Below are 16,829 nucleotides of genomic sequence, written 5' to 3'. Positions count from 1 at the left end.
ATTACATTATTAATGAATATTAAATTAATTATTATATCACTGATTGTTTTGTTCTTTTTAGCCCATTGGTTAACTATAGTCCGTCTATCTAGGGATGTTCAATCTGGATATCGGTTCGGTTTTTTCGATTTTTCGGTATTTCGGTTAGAAAATATAACTATTATTCTAAATCCATATTTACTTTGGTTCGGTTCGGTTTATATACCGTCTGTTTTCGGTTTATTCGGTTTTATACCAAAACAAAATTATTTAGTTTGGGATCATATTATATAAATTTTAGAGTCATATTGTCATCGCCGCTATTTATTGAAAAAATATTATATTTTCAAATAAAAGAACAAAAAATAAAAACACTTATACCTTCAGATGAAATAATCAAATCTAGAATTAAAATCAAAGCTCGAAATTTTGAAAATAAAAATAAAAAACAAAAGAGAAAAGTATGAAAGAAAAGTTTTTCCATTCTTTCATATTTAGTGTTCATCAAAGTCATGCTTCTTCGAGTGAAACTCTGTTCGTTTATAAATAAGAAAAAAGTTGAGAAGATTTTTTTTCTAGTTATTTTCTATCAAATTTATAACTTTCACTTCAATTTAATCAATGCTAAAAGAAAGCAAAATGATTAAAAGAAGAAGACTAAGAAATAAGAAGCCTAAGTTGCGATGAATTGTTATTTAATTATATTTTAAGTGTTTTTCAAATTAAAATTTTTTATTACTATAAAAAAATATGGTAGTATTTATTAACAAAAGAATAACTTATATAACAAATAGATTTTCATGTGACGTTATAAAATATGTACATATTTACATGTTTCTACTTTTGATCGGTTTTGTTCGGTTTATTCGGTTTAATCGGTTATAAACAAAACCATATCCAAATCCTACGGTTTTTATAAAATCATATCCATTCGTTTATATGGTATATACCAAAACCACACCATATTGTCTATTTCGGTTCGGTTCAGTTTTGTACGGTTCGGTATTGGACATGCCTACGTCCATCTTAAAATGTAACATATGCTTAAAGATCTTTTAAATATTTTAAAATAAAGTTGCTTACATTGATATTATATAACCCAATTATATTAATTTATAGGTTATTTTATAATAAGTTTAATATTAAATTATATTTTATTGATATATTTAGATAAAAACTTTTAAATATTAATAATCTTATCTAAAACATTCTATATTTTACAAAAGATGAAAATATAGTTTGGAAAAGAATTATGCCACTTAAAAAGCTTGCACGTAAAGTGTGACTTTTCAATATTTTAATTTTTTTTTGCAACTAATATTTTAAATTTTGAATACGAACTTTACATTTAAATATTTGAATAAATCATTATCGAGACGTAATAGTTGCAGTGAAAGTTCAAAACAAAAGAACAAAATAGTTGCAATATATTTATTATTTTGTATTTATTATTTAAAAATAGTTTCAATATATATTAATGCATAACCAGCGGCCTTGCGCTAGTGGTACTTGAGGGGAAAATCTCTAATACGGTACCCGCAGTTTGAGTCCCGTTGGCCACCCGGGCTATGGTTAAATCCCAAGGATACATGGAGTGCCGTGGGCCTCGCGGAAATAGTCGGTTGACCACGGTCGTCGGAAACCTACCAAAAAAAATATATATATATATATATATATTAATGCATGTTGAGATTTTAAGTGTAGCTTATTTCGTAGCCTGTCTTTTTAATGAGAGAGCAAATGACGTCAGAAAGATGACGTGCATCGGCTTACGTCTATTTCCGTTTTGGAGGTAGATTTTATTAATTTGTCGTTGATAGGCGGAGTGGTGACGGCACATGATTGATCAACGATGCTCGTGATCGCCATGTACGAAGCCTCCTCTTTTGGACCCACTTTATAACATTTTCCTCGTTTCTGGTCATCGCCGAAAATTTACAAGCGGAAAAGATTAGGTTAATTTGCAAAATGTCCAGTTTCCAAATAAATCTATGGTAGTATAACACTTTAATAAAAAGTTAGATATTTAACCCTAAAGAAAGCCCAGAAGTAGCACGAATCTATTTTGTTTTATTCCATTATAGTAAAATTATTAAATGGTCTTTTTTTATCAAATGGTCTAAAAATTCAATACTAGTATACTACACACTGGAACTAAAAAGGGTATATAATCTCTGAGAGATGATGCCAAACAAAAGATGAACGAAAAAGAGTTTGATGAACGTAAAATCATCGTTTAGGAGGCACATGCTGAATATGGAAAAGTCCATTGAGGAACACTTACATACCTAAGACTTCTCTCCAAAGTCGTATTCCTAAGTATTCACTCGAAATACAAACAATTAAAGACCTAGAGAGTGATTTGTCGTGGACCTAAGTATCCACTCGTTCTCATGTTCATTATCTTCATAATCCGGATCCTGATATTCATAATCTCTATAAAACCATAATACTCAGCTCTTCTTCCTGAAATTAAAACCACAACACACTCTCTCCTCTTCATAATCCTTATTCCCTCACTTATCACTGAATCAAATATGAATCAATCTTCAGGTAATCCTCCAGATTATCCATATATCCAACGGTTTTTTTGGTGCTTGTGTTAAGAATATATCCAACAGCTATTCAGTTACCATTAGCCGGCATTAATTCGTTTTTTTTTTTTTTTTTTGGAACAACAGCCATTAATTCGTTATATAATTTAGTTATCTTTTTAGTCGTAGTGGAAAAGCCACAGGGGCCCTACACAAGTCCGCCGCCGATTGGTTATCCGACCAGGGATGCGGCTGCTGGTGATCCTGTGGTAGCCGCAGTGGAAACGAAGTCCAAAGGCGATGGATTTTGGTCATGGTATATACATTTCTTTTAGTTTATTTTATTTTTTACTACAAAATATACTATATAAATTTATATATTATTTGCTTCTAGTTATACGCTAATCTTTTGCAGAATGTTGATACAGCACTCAAATTTTCAATGGTCTGTTTGTGTAGATTTTAGAAATGTGTGTTTCTCCATTTTCCCGGGTTTTTAAACTGTTCAACTCATCAGACATTTTTTTATAGATTTCATTTCAACATGTTATATGAGATTAAAATTTTAAACTGATGTTTTCTTAAAAAAAAAGTTTAGTTTCACCAACTTACAGTTTTTTATTCATAATAAAATCCACTTCATATTTTCCGGCTCAGAGTTTCTTTTCCTTTTCCAACTGAGCAACCAAAGTAAACTGAAATTGTTTCGTACTTTGCTAAATGAAAACTTCTCTGTTTATATATAGTATTTCAGAAGATGTATTACTATTTTAGTTAGTACGATATAATATGTCTTTACATAAAAACTGTAAAAAAGAAAACTTACAATTAATCTAAGTTGTATTGTCTATTGGCAGTCTTGGCAAGTGCTGCTGTTGTTGCCTGCGACTCTTAGCGGCATCACCATAATGAGACTTCGGAGTTAACGGTTTCATGCAAATCATTGGTGTTACAAAAAGAAAATATATATTTGATGATAATTGTGTTAATTACGCTTTATGTGATGTACTCCACGGATGGTTGTCGTTGTTGTGCTTTATATTCAGTGATCATATATATATATATATATATATATAAGTGAATTTGGTGTGTCGAAATGCTATCTGAAACACCTGTCCTGTCCCTAGATCTTCATAACACGTTAATATTATTCAACTCAACATATGTTTTAAACAAGAAACTTAAAGAAAATCTCTTAAAGTTTGACATCAATATTTCTATTCATGCAATTTTTGATTTTTTTTTTTTTTTTTTTTTTTTTTGTAAAAAGGCTTTCTAATTAAAATTCAAAGAGACATACAAGGTATGGCTTAACAACCATAAAGTTTAAGAAAGTACGATGAGACATGCATCATATTCAACCAAGCATTAGCTTGTAAAAAGAAACTTATGATACCTAAGTTTAGTGAAAACAAGAGAATGATGAAATCACTAGGTAGATGGTCTACGGTTACCGCGGCCTCGACGACCTCGATTACCCTTTCCTCGTAGTGTGTTCCATTCCATAACTTGAAATTTTTGAAGTGGTTTTATTGGCCTTCCACTCGTGACATGTTGAGGTTTGCCGTAGCATCACTCATAATCCCATCTAGGCCTGGGCAAAATAACCGGAACCGAAGAACCGAAGAACCGAACCGGAACCGAACCGAAATACCCGAAACCGGAACCGGACCAATACCCTCAAATACCCGAACGGTTCCTATATTTTTATATCCGAAATAACCGAACCGAACCGAGAACCGAACGGGTATCCGAATATATAAAAATATTAATTATATATACATATAACATCATTAAATATATATTTTAAATTTAAAATTCTATTAAAAGTATCTGAAAATAGTTTATGATAACTAAATTATTATAAAGTATCCAAACTACCCGAAAGTATCCGAAAGTATCCGGATAGTTTTATCCGAAATATCCAAAGTAATCCAAAATATCCAAAATTTTTATGTAAATCATCTTAATTATTTGATATTTTACCTTAAATAACCGATATTTTATCCAAATTATCCAAACTACCCGAACTATCCGAACCCGAACCGGATCCAAATGAGAACCGAACTTTTTCCGGATATTTTCCGGTTCCTACATTTACTATCCGAACCGAACCGAACCCGAAAAGAGGACTGCCATGTGCAGGAGAGTGCGTGGAGGCCAATGGATTGTCCGCTGAAACCGAATTGGTCTCGAAGACAATAACATGTGATAGAGATTCTCAGAGTGACATAATTTTTGATATTCCAGGCTCATCTTTTACTAGACTAATATTCCATCCCATCAATTCTCAGAAATATCCTCAAATTGGTTAAAAGTTCGTTCAAACATTTATCTAATCATTGAAATACCACAAGAGAAAACATGCATAAACACATGTCATATTCAAATACATATAAAACTGTGTACACATTCACATATCATTGCCAGCTCTGAGCATGTACTCTTTACATGATAAATTAGGATATCAATTTGTTAAAACACACATAATTTAGGATTTTATTTTAAAATTTACAAAAACATAACTGCAATTAACCAAGTGGTGGTAGTTTAATGGTAATATCTTGGAGCTCAACGTATATCCATGTCGGTCATGAGTTCGATTCATGATGAGAACTAAATTACTACTATTTGGCTAGTGGACTTCGACTCAATTGGTTTATATGGTGGATCATAACAAACGATCGGTTCTAGCATTCATCAAAAAGTATTCAAGTTCGAGTCAGACGGTGTGATACGTTTTCAGGTTAGTTCACTCTATAGCACTATGTTTCATGGCCGAGCAGATAGCCGATAGGACTTATAAAAAAACATAACTGCAAGTTTGGAAGCAAAAAATGTACTCTAGCACAAGACGCATGTGTATACTATAAGCCGGACCTGGTATATATATCGAGAGAGAGGTATGTTGTAAGGCATACTCTATTTTAAAAATGTGAATAAAGTTTATTCTGTTGTGAGATATTTGGATTTCAGTAGGCCCAGCCCACTATATATGGGCCGAGTGAGAAGCCTTTCATTTCTACCTTTAGGGTTTTCCATACCACACTATATATATTTTCATAGCAAACTAATCCTCGCCGGAAAAAAGTAGAGACGAAGCCATGGTTAAGTTTCTGAAGCAGAACAAAGCTGTGATCCTCCTTCAAGGCCGTTATGCTGGTAAGAAGGCTGTCATCATCCGTTCCTTCGACGACGGCAACCGCGAGCGTCCTTACGGACACTGCCTCGTAGCCGGACTCAAGAAGTACCCGAGCAAGGTCATCCGCAAGGACTCGGCCAAGAAGACTGCGAAGAAGTCGAGAGTCAAGTGTTTCATCAAGGTCGTTAACTACCAGCATCTGATGCCTACTCGTTACACGTTGGATGTAGATCTGAAGGAAGTGGCGACTCTCGAGGCTCTGGCTTCGAAGGATAAGAAGGTGGCGGCTCTTAAGGAGGCTAAGGCTAAGCTCGAGGAGAGGTTCAAGACTGGGAAGAACAGGTGGTTCTTCACCAAGCTCAGGTTCTGAGAACCGAGTTTCTTTACAGTCTACTTTTGTAGTTCTAGAAATGAATGTGGATCGTGTTTTGGATGGTTTAAGACTTTTGGTTTGAAATTGATTCTGGGTTTTGTCTTTATTACTTGTCAATTTTAATCATTTGTAGCTGCGAGTGTCTGCTTTGATTATGTCTGGAGAAACATTTTCATTTCATTTTGCTTCCGATCTTTATATTTCAGTGGAATTTACCGTCAACTTATTATCTAGTTTCTAGAATGAATGTCGATCATGTTTCCCATGGTTTATGACTTATTTGGTTCTTGATTTTTGTCTTTTTAGTTAATGATCATTTGCTATATTGTTGCTTTAATTTATGTACTGTCACTAGTTTATTAGCTATGTTGCACGGGAAACGACGTATATATATATATATAAATGTGTATATATAAATATTAAAACCAAAGCATAAATCTCATATAAAATAAAACACCATAATATAAACAAAAAAAGAAGCTTGTATTATATAAACAACACATACGTACATTACATAAATGAAACAAACCAAATACTATCTAATATTAATATTGTCTAAGACTTTCTTTTACGTGAGCATTGAAAAACCAAAACCAGAGTTTGTGATATGCTTACTGTGTTTTTCTTAGATGTGAGAAAGATGAAGAATAAGAGCTTGATTTATCACAAACTGTGTTTTTCTTAGATGTGAGAAAGATGAAGAATAAGAGCTTGATTAAGATTAAGAGAAGATGGATTAAAAGTTTATAACCCTAATTGTTTTATACAAGGCGTGTTTCCTTTTTTTTCAATTGTTATCCAAATAAAAAGAGTATGAAAAAGTAAATAATCAAACTTTTACAAAATTATGCCGACTATACATCCTAGAAGTTTCGGAAACGTTTCCAAAACCTAACCATGCCGTCCCCAGAAACCTTTGCCGTCCCCAGCCTCTCTGAAACGTTTCGAAAACGTTCCCACACCGTCCCCGCGCCGTCCCCGTCCCTGAAACGCCGCTGGTACGCGAGACGTCAATGATATGCCGTCCCCGTGCATCATAGTTTATTAGCAACTGATAAGAATTCCAGTTTAACAATGATGGATTGATTGTTCTTGAAATGTGTTTCTATAAAATTTGTTTTCTTCATGATCATCAATTAGTGTGAGTCAAGGTATCGCCTTTTGTTATTTAGAATTGGTGCTATATATTATGAGCATTACTAAAGTGTAACCTGCCATTCTAGTCTGTTGTCATTGATTATGTGAAAATTTCACTCGCGATTTCTAGGTTGAGCCATTAGAGATAAAAGTTAAAACACCAACTGCACTACAGTATATATATATTGAGGAGGTTCAAGTCTTTCTCTTTTAAATTGCAAAGAAGAAAGCTAGAGTTGTTGTGGCTTTGTGGGTAATAATTGCGCATTGCGCGTATTTAATCTGCATTTAGCAATTTTAAGCCAGTCTCTGTGGCTCAGAAAGGAGCATTCAAAAGTTATGAGAAAAGTACTTATCAAAACCGGAAACCAAAGTCCGAGTTTCGCTGGAAATTAAAACTGGTAGGACCGTAGGAGTTAGTACTCCGAAACCAAAGAAAAATAAAAAACTAAGAACAATGCAGCATGAAGAAAAAGTCGTATCTAATCTATTAAAACTGAAGTATAAATAAAAAATTGTCCTTACTTCATCTTAGTATTTACAACCTTTGCCACTGATATTATCTGGGAAAATAGCTTATTCCCCTATGAACTAGTTGTTCCCGGCTTTTTCACACATGAACTTTTAAGTCATGCCAAAAACCATATGAACAATGGAAAAATGACTTATTTCCCTATGAACTAGTTGTTCCCGGCTATTTCACACATAAACTTTTAAGCCATGCCAAAAACCACATGAACAAACTATCGATTTTAAAGTAATTCCCCTAAAACCGTAACGGTGTTATTTAAACGTTAACTTGGTTTATGATAGGTGGAGAGACGGTTTAAAGAAAGAAGAGCAGCAAATACTAACTTACCGATCTCCATATATTGTCACAAGGAACTATAAAATTGGCGTAGTCTAGGACGCTTGATTGGTTCCGTAAGCGGATGTTACTCTCAGGTTCCGTAAGCGGATGTTACTCTCAGGTTCCGGTCCTGCGGGATTTATATATTCTCTTCAATCCAGAAATTAATGTCATATGATCTCTTTATATGCTTTAAGTCATATAACTCGAAAATATCTACCAAACCAGTTACTATGTCATATAATTCGAAAATGCAAAATAAATTTTTTTATCCTCAATTGATGATGAAGAGTAAAACAATTTCTGAAGAAGAAGAGCAGTTGACAAAAAGAAGAAAAACAAAACGACATAGTATTCTATTTTTATCAACCTAAATGAAACCGACTATCTACCTGTCATATACCAAGTTAACGTTTAAACAACACCATTTACGGTTTTAGGAGAATTAGTTTAAAGTTGATAGTTTGTGTATGTAATTCAAAAAATAGAATTGTTCATGTGTTTTTTGGCATGACTTTAAAGTTTGTGTGTGAAATAGCCGGAAACAACTAGTTCATAGGAGAATAAATTATTTTTACGTTGTTCATGTGGTTTTTGGCAAGGCTTAAAAGTTCGTGTGTGAAAAAACCGGGAACAACTAGTTCATAGGGGAATGAACCATTTTCCCGATATTATCTCTACAACTTAACTAATTATATTGTTAGGCTTTCATGCCATTTTACAAAACCGAATAACAAGGCCATTAAGATTTGATTACACAATAATTTCATTTGTATTTCTATTTTTCAAACCATAAATGGGTTTGATCTTTCGTGGCACTACAATCTTAGTTATGCATAAACTGGGTTATATATATTAGTAAACCAATATTGTTTAATCAAGTGCCAACATCTAAATTGAATTAATCATCTAATCTATTAAAACTGAAGTACAAATAAAAAATTGTCCTTATTTCATCTTAGTATTTACAACATTTGCCACTGATATTATCTCTACAACTTAACTAATTATATTGTTAGGCTTTCATGCCATTTTACAAAACCGAATAACAAGGCCATTAAGATTTGATTACACAATAATTTCATTTGTATTTCTATTTCTCAAACCATAAATGGGTTTGATCTTTCGTGGCACTACAATCTTAGTTATGCATAAACTGGGTTATATATATTAGTAAACCAATATTGTTTAATCAAGTGCCAACATCTAAATTGAATTAATCATCTAATCTATTAAAACTGAAGTACAAATAAAAAATTGTCCTTACTTCATCTTAGTATTTACAACATTTGCCACTGATATTATCTCTACAACTTAACTAAATATATTGTTAGGCTTTCATGCCATTTTACAAAACCGAATAACAAGGCCATTAAGATTCGATTACACAATAATTTCATTTGTATTTCTATTTCTCAAACCATAAATGGGTTTGATCTTTCGTGGCACTACAATCTCAGGTATGCATAAACTGGGTTATATATATTAGTAAACCAATATTGTTTAATCAAGTGCCAACATCTAAATTGAATTAACATTAAAAACCAGCACTATTGCATAACCTCGAAATTTAATTAACGAGAACATAAGTAAACCGGAATGTCGACCAGTGCAAGTATCACACTGATCTCAATATATGCATAAATTGATTTATATATTATTAAACCAATATTGTTTAATCAAGTTCCAACATCTAACTGAATTAACAATAAAAACTAGAACTATAGCATAACTATAGTAATTTTAATGTACTAGAACATCACTAAACCGAAATATATGTGTAACATGAATAAGATAAAATTTTAAATTCATTTGGTTTAGTATATAATAATTGTAAATAAATATGTTTCGAAATTTATCTTTTACAAACAGAAAAATAAATGACTATAGATTTCCTAACGATTTAGTTGGACAAAGCATTAAAACAAGAATATCAGATTTTCTATCGATATGCTAAAATTAAAACGTTTGAGAGTCCTAAAATCATTGACTATGACAAGTCCCTAAATTAAAGCTACATATTAATAACAATAATATACGCCATCCATTTCAAAATGTTACATATTTTAGATTTTTCACACATTTTAATAAAACATTTTTTCCTTAATTTTAAGCCAATAAAAATCCAATAAGTACAATTATTTTTTTAAAAAAATTTGCAATTAGTTAATAAAACATGCATTGAAAATGTAAAAAATAGATCTTTTTGAAACAATTTTTTTTTCTCTAGAATATGTAACTTTATGAAATGGAGGGAGTATAAACTTGCTAATCACGCTTTACAATTAATTTTCCAATACAGTTTAATGAACAAAAACATATTAATATTTATTCTAATTGGTTTTATCTATAATAATAAAACGTGGTTTTCTCTCACCTCCTGCTGCCACGTCACTCTGGAGAGATGGGCGTTTGGCGCCACGTGTCGCACACCAGAGCATTTGCGTTTTTTTTCCACGTGTGCTCCTCATTCTTTATTTCTTAAATGAATTAAATTGTGTTTCAAAGGCTTTAAGTTCCATTTGAATTCATTGTTTGGGCCCATCATTATACAAGAATCCCGGCCCGACATATCTTCTAGGGCTGTCTTAGCGTCTTCGTGGTCAAGCTAAATAGTCAGCGCCGTAAACATTCAGGTGTTCATGGTTTCCAATAGAAAAATCTGTAACCTTTTCCCGTCTCTTTAGCTCCACCATCAATCCAATCACTAAATTACGCTCCACCTCCCCTCCCACTCACTCCATCTCAATTTATTCAATTAAGATTCTCCACCTTCTCTGTAAACCGTCGATGTCTTATATATAACATCTTCATGCTGCAAAGGAAACTCACAGTTTCGGCTTCTCCCTGTAAGTTTAGCATGTCAAATAGGAATACGAAAGGTGCAATCTTGTGTCTTATTTCTCAAAATCAAGTGGAGAAACAAACGGAAGTTGTCTTAATCAGAGGAGAGAGAAGTTAGCCATGCAACTCTGAAATGTCTCATAAGGTACAATCTTGTGTCTTTTTCTCTTTATAAATATGTTTGTAAAATTATATTTTGTATCTAGCTGATTGGGTTATAAGTTATAACAGAGCGAGGAAGATGACGAAGATGACAAAGGAAGTGGCGAATGGAGTGCTGCTCTCTGGGGTTATAGGTTATAAAAGTATATGGTTTCTTCTCGAGCTCAGTGGTTAATAGCACGGTCGGTGAGAAACTCTTTCATCTTCTTCTTGGAGAAATGGTTCTTGCAACACTTGATGGATTCGTAATATTATCCTACTAATATTATATCCATCTTGAACCTGAACTCTGTTTTGTGTGACAGGCTAGGTTTGTGATGCTGTTGAAGTAGCAGGAAGGAACGTTATGAAAACATCTTCAACCTATCATGACTATTGAAATTTGTGATCAAATGTAAGTAACTTTTTTTTTTAAATATAATACAAAATCCATTGGTGTGTTCAGTGTTATATTGATCGGATGATTAGTGTTATTAATATGATTTTGTAGGTATGGAGCAAAGACATCAGAGGTGAAAAACGCAGGGCTTCAAGCATGCGCGCGTGCCCTTGGAACGGCTTGAACAGTTTTCAAGATCAGACAATCTATTATCCCATAGAGTGCACTAAATCCATCATCCCTGGCTAAAACCGCAATTAAAACGGCTTTTAAAGAAAATAAGAAGGGGAAAAAGAGTAAGTATATGTTGTGTTGTTTGTACATCAGTCTCATTGCCTTAGTGCAGAAGCACTAGCAGATTAGAAAGATTACGGTTTTGGTTTTTGTTGTCGGGGCATGTAATTTGCCTTCTTTGAGAATCAATAGAGTTATACAAACATGGATACATTTTAAAAATATTGGGTTTGTTTGTCATCATTTTCTTAAATATTGGGTTTCTTTGAGTAGTGAATGTTCTTTTTGTTGCTCTCTTTTAATGCACCTGTTGTTTTAGGATAAGCAAGTCAACATGATGTTTTTTAAATTGTAGAGAAATCATTCAACTGTTCTTTGCAGCATGTCATATGGGAATACAAAAAACTTTTGCCAGTAACGCATGTTGCTGATTTCGCTTCCTCAAAATTTTGAATCTAATCAGGACTATGATTCTTCAAGATTCACAACCTGCATATGCACCCTGAAAAAAAAGGACGACGTGCATTTAAAACTCCAAGGCAACCATCCGGCATTTGCCTTTCATGATTAAAACCAAGCTCCCAAGTGGCAACGTTACATTAAGATTTACTAAACCTGAAATTCATATCAACACACAACCTCCTAAACAACTACAACTCTATCTTACTATCGTCCACTACCCATGAACTAAAATGTCTAGAAAAACAAATATAACAACAAAGCTTTCCCAAATAAAACCAAGAAACTACAACTTCTAGCCGCAACGAACCTACAATCTACTTCAACATAAATTTTACATAGGCGAGGTCATGCTCAATCACCAGAAACGTTTCCCTGAAAGAAAGTATTAAGACATCACGCTCCCTGAAATAGCTTCTTAGCACAACAAAATCAAACCTCCCTTATTATCCCCAACCAAAAAAGGGGCACTAAACCCCACACAAGATTGGACCACAGTACAACAAAACTGAATATACGAATATAATATGGACCCCCAATATCAATTTTTTTATTCAAATAACAAATAAAACTATACACATCACACATAACAAATGAATCACCAACGCAACCATTGATATAACAACACATACATTAAACATAAAACATTTAACCAAAATGTACAAAAATCATCACACAGGAACACAACATAATATATTTCTCATCAATCCATTTTCTAAAACTTCCCTCCAGAGAATACATCTTTTAAAGCCATGTTACTTCAATTTTAAAATCAAAATATAAAATACATCATTAACAATTAAGAAATACATATTTCTTCCTTTGTTTTACATATATAAACTAAAAAACTATTTACATAATATATGTTACAATTAAAATTGTAAAATTATATGATGAAAATAAAAAGAGAACAAAATAGTCAATATTTTTTGTATTATTAAATTGTGAGTAAAATAGAATTAAAACAAAAAGTATTTAAAATTAATTATTTGTAACAAAATCATTTACCCCCCCTGTTTCATAATAAGTGTCATTCTAACTTTTTTTTTCTTACACAAAAAAATGTCATTCTACAATTCCAATGCAAATTATATTTACTTTCAGCTAAAAATTAGTTGCAAACTGCATTGGTTTTATAAATAATTTTATTTATCTCAAATATTATTGGTCAAAAAGATGTAATTAATAACAACTTACATATATTTCCGCTATTTTTTAGTCTGTGTGAAAAGTGTCAAAGTGACACTTATTCAAAAACGGAGGAGTATTAGACAAGGAAAAAAAAGAACCGGATAAAAAAAACAAATATATAATGGATGGGAACTACATGCAGTCCATTTGTTTTTTTTTTCTTAAAAGACAAAAAAAAATTGAACTACATGCAAATTGTTTTACGTATTGATGTATTAAGTCAATTCAGATCCGAACAATGTTGGACCATGATTAAGAATTCACTTATTGGATTCAAAATATTTTTAAAACAAAGTATTTAACCAATATGTCCGCAATGAAGCCCCTATCAGATTGCAACACCATGACATATGACATGGACAGCGCATGTGAGGATTGTTCCTACTTTAAAAAGATGAAATAATTTGTTATCTTCGTCCAAACAAGATAATAAAAAAAAAAACACATACATTTACATGTTTTCTAATTGGAATATCAAGTTTACTTTATGTTTTAAGTTCAAATATATTTATTTTGGTGAAACCATCAGTTATTTATTCTATTTGTATTGAATCGATGAGTGAAAACATTTATGCAATTCTTCTTTGACCAAAGCAACTTCAAGACAAAATAATATACTACTATCACTAATCACTATCAAATTGATAAATAAAAAAATTTGAACTCACTAGAAAATAAAATATACAAACCCATCGCTACTATCAAATGGATAAAAACTAATAATTTTGAATTCATTAGAGAATAAAACATACGAAACCGGCGCGTAGCGCCGGAATACCACTAGTACTTATATATACAAACCTAATGATGTGAACAAACATTCAATAACTAATGTAAATTACCACTTCAATTTTTAATCAACATAGAATACACTATTATCAAGGTCACAAATTATTCACACATATACAAATTTATAACAAACTGCTAAACAATAATAAATATTTGACATTACAAACCAAAAAACACACGGGTCAAAGTCTAGTCATAAATTAATGGCAAATGCAAAGATCTCACTAGCCACTTAGAAAGATGTTATGTCAATCACACCTATATGTAAAGAGGCAACCATTGCCACTTTCCCAAACTATATGAAAGAAGAACAAATAAGCCCCATACATTAGGTGACTGCTTTTCATTTTAAATGCGCTGGTCTGAATTCGTTTTCATGTTTCAACGTCAACTGCTATGAATCGAAGTAAATGGTTTTGTTATGAATCGGTGTAATGCCAATTTAGTAGTCTCTGTCTTTGCTTCTGGAAAAATGACCGTTGGCCCACCAGTTGCACCAAAAGTATATTGTAAGTTTGGATGTGTGTCCGATGAGTCTAATCTACTAAATCTTGTGGTTGTACCGATTTTGCTTGATTTCGTGTATAAGCTTACTGTAATGACGCCCGGTTTAGGGAGATAAATAAAATTTATTTTAATTAAAAAATGAAGTATATTATAAAGATAAATTAAGTCATTGAGAAAGATGTTATGTAAACAAAAAAAAAAAAAAGAGAGATGTTATGTCAATCACACCCATATGTAAATAGGCAACCATTGCCACTTTCCCAAAACTATATGAAAGAAGAACAGCACAACGAGTTTGTTCTTGTTTTGCATCTTAACAACAATATCCTCGTCTCTACTTTATGAAAAATCCAAAGCTGTATTAACTTTAACTGTCCAACGTTGATGACTTATAATATCTTTCTTTAATATCATTCTTATACCAAAGTTTGCATACTCGAAAGGAAATAATGTGTTGAACCATTAAAAGTAATACAGTAATACTGTTTGCTTTTTTGTAAAATTGCGAATGACAATGAAAACCTATGTCTAAAATGTCACCGACTGCGGCAGGATGTGCTCATACTACTAAATGAACAATGCATGTTGTGTCTGTATATATAGGGACTAAGGTTTACAGAACGATCTCACCACTTACTACAAAACACACACACACACACACTGATACTGATAAAGGATGATAGCAACCAACTCAATGAGCCTTTTTCTGCTCTTTTCTTCTATTTCAAGTTTTTTATACACTTGTGCTTCTCTTACATATTGTCGTCCCGACCAAAGGGACGCACTTCTCGAGTTCAAGAGTGAGTTTGAGCTTCGCAACCCTCCTGAGTTTCTTGACGAGTTTATATATGATTACCTGGTTCCTGTCGATGTAAATTCATGGGCAAACAGCAGCGACTGTTGTTATTGGGATGGTATCACATGCGATGTTACCTCTGGTGTGGTGATTGGGGTAGACCTTACTTTCAGCTGCCTCCATGGTCATTTCAAACCCAATAGCAGTCTTTTTGGACTGCGACATCTCCAAGATCTCAACCTTGCTTACAACGATTTCAATGCGTCTCCAATTCCGTCTGGCTTCAATAAACTCATGGGGTTAAGAAGACTTAACCTCTCCCACTCTTGGTTTTCTGGTCAGATTCCACCTGAGAATCTTCATCTTACCAAGTTGGTGTCTCTCGGCCTTTCTTCTTGTTTTAACCTCTCTCAAAGTCGTCCCTTGTTTATAGAGAAACCCTTTCTTGTTCAACTTGCTCAGAACTTAACAAAGCTTAGACACCTTTATATGAGCTATGTAAACATTTCCCCAGAAATTCCTCAGATGATCTCAAACCTGACCTCTCTAAGATCAATCCACCTTCATAAATGCCACTTATTTGGAAGACTTCCTTTGAATGCTCTTCTGAGTCCTGCTATTAAATCCATTGATTTGAGTACCAATCCATATCTAGAATCCTATCTCCCAGAACTCAATGGAAGTAACTCTCTTGTTCTTGTATATCTGGACCTCTCTGAAACATCTCTTTCAGGTAACATACCAGACTCCATTGGCAACCTTAAACACCTGAATGTTTTGAAAATTCAAGATTCTAACATCACAGGAAAGATTCCAATTTCAATTGTAAGTCTTTCTCATCTCACCTCTCTGATCCTCTCTTCTAGTAAACTAAGTGGATCCCTTCCTTCTTCAATCGGAAACCTTTCTTATCTCAACACTCTCTCCCTTTCTTCTAATAACTTTGCTGGTGAAATCCCATCTTCAATCCAGAATCTGAACCGACTGACCTATGTAGACGTGGGAAATAACGAGTTCACAGGCACGCTTCCTCCAAACATCAATTCACTGTCCAACTTGGAGTACTTTGACGCAAGTTTAAACTTCTTTGTTGGGACAAATCCCATCTACCCTCTTCACCATTCCTTCTCTTGAGAAAATTTATGTGTATAATAACCAGCTCAGTGGCCCTCTTGAGATTGGGAATATATCTTCAATGTCTAAGTTACGAGAGTTGGATCTCTCCCAAAACGATTTGACAGGGCCAATCCCATCTACTCTTTTCACCATTCCTTCTCTTGAGACTATTTTAGTGAATAATAACCAGGGCCAATCCCTAGATCCATATCCAAACCAAATTTGTCAACCTTGTGTATCTTGATCTTACTTATTTCAAAACCCAAGAACCATTTGACTTTGGTATCTTTTGGCATCTCAAGTTGCTCAAAGTTCTTTTCCTATCTCACTTAAACGC

At 33.1% G+C, this 16,829-nt stretch overlaps 2 protein-coding genes and 2 long non-coding RNA genes across 4 annotated transcripts; all 4 read left to right on the top strand.

Moving 5' to 3' along the window:
- The first annotated feature begins 2,322 nt into the window (after positions 1 to 2,322).
- Positions 2,323 to 3,610, top strand: LOC106366946. Its single transcript, XR_001273763.3, has 3 exons — positions 2,323 to 2,532; positions 2,697 to 2,829; positions 3,371 to 3,610. It is a non-coding gene; the product is annotated as an uncharacterized LOC106366946 (long non-coding RNA).
- Positions 3,611 to 5,540: 1,930 nt separating this feature from the next.
- LOC106366944 (60S ribosomal protein L27-3-like) lies at positions 5,541 to 6,250 on the top strand. Its single transcript, XM_013806627.3, has one exon. It carries the CDS (start codon positions 5,618 to 5,620, stop codon positions 6,023 to 6,025), a length of 408 nt encoding a protein of 135 aa, XP_013662081.1. The 5' UTR covers positions 5,541 to 5,617; the 3' UTR covers positions 6,026 to 6,250.
- Positions 6,251 to 10,632: 4,382 nt separating this feature from the next.
- On the top strand, positions 10,633 to 11,906 carry LOC106366947. Its single transcript, XR_001273764.3, has 4 exons — positions 10,633 to 11,004; positions 11,091 to 11,207; positions 11,327 to 11,415; positions 11,512 to 11,906. It is a non-coding gene; the product is annotated as an uncharacterized LOC106366947 (long non-coding RNA).
- Positions 11,907 to 15,256: 3,350 nt separating this feature from the next.
- Positions 15,257 to 16,510, top strand: LOC106363043 (receptor-like protein 6). Its single transcript, XM_013802852.1, has one exon. It carries the CDS (start codon positions 15,257 to 15,259, stop codon positions 16,508 to 16,510), a length of 1,254 nt encoding a protein of 417 aa, XP_013658306.1.
- Positions 16,511 to 16,829: the final 319 nt, after the last annotated feature.

This window comes from Brassica napus, chromosome C3 (assembly GCF_020379485.1).
Source record: "Brassica napus cultivar Da-Ae chromosome C3, Da-Ae, whole genome shotgun sequence".
Lineage (NCBI taxonomy): Eukaryota > Viridiplantae > Streptophyta > Magnoliopsida > Brassicales > Brassicaceae > Brassica > Brassica napus.
The sequence above is the reverse complement of the archived record's forward strand: the minus strand, read 5'-3'. Positions and strand labels throughout refer to the sequence as shown.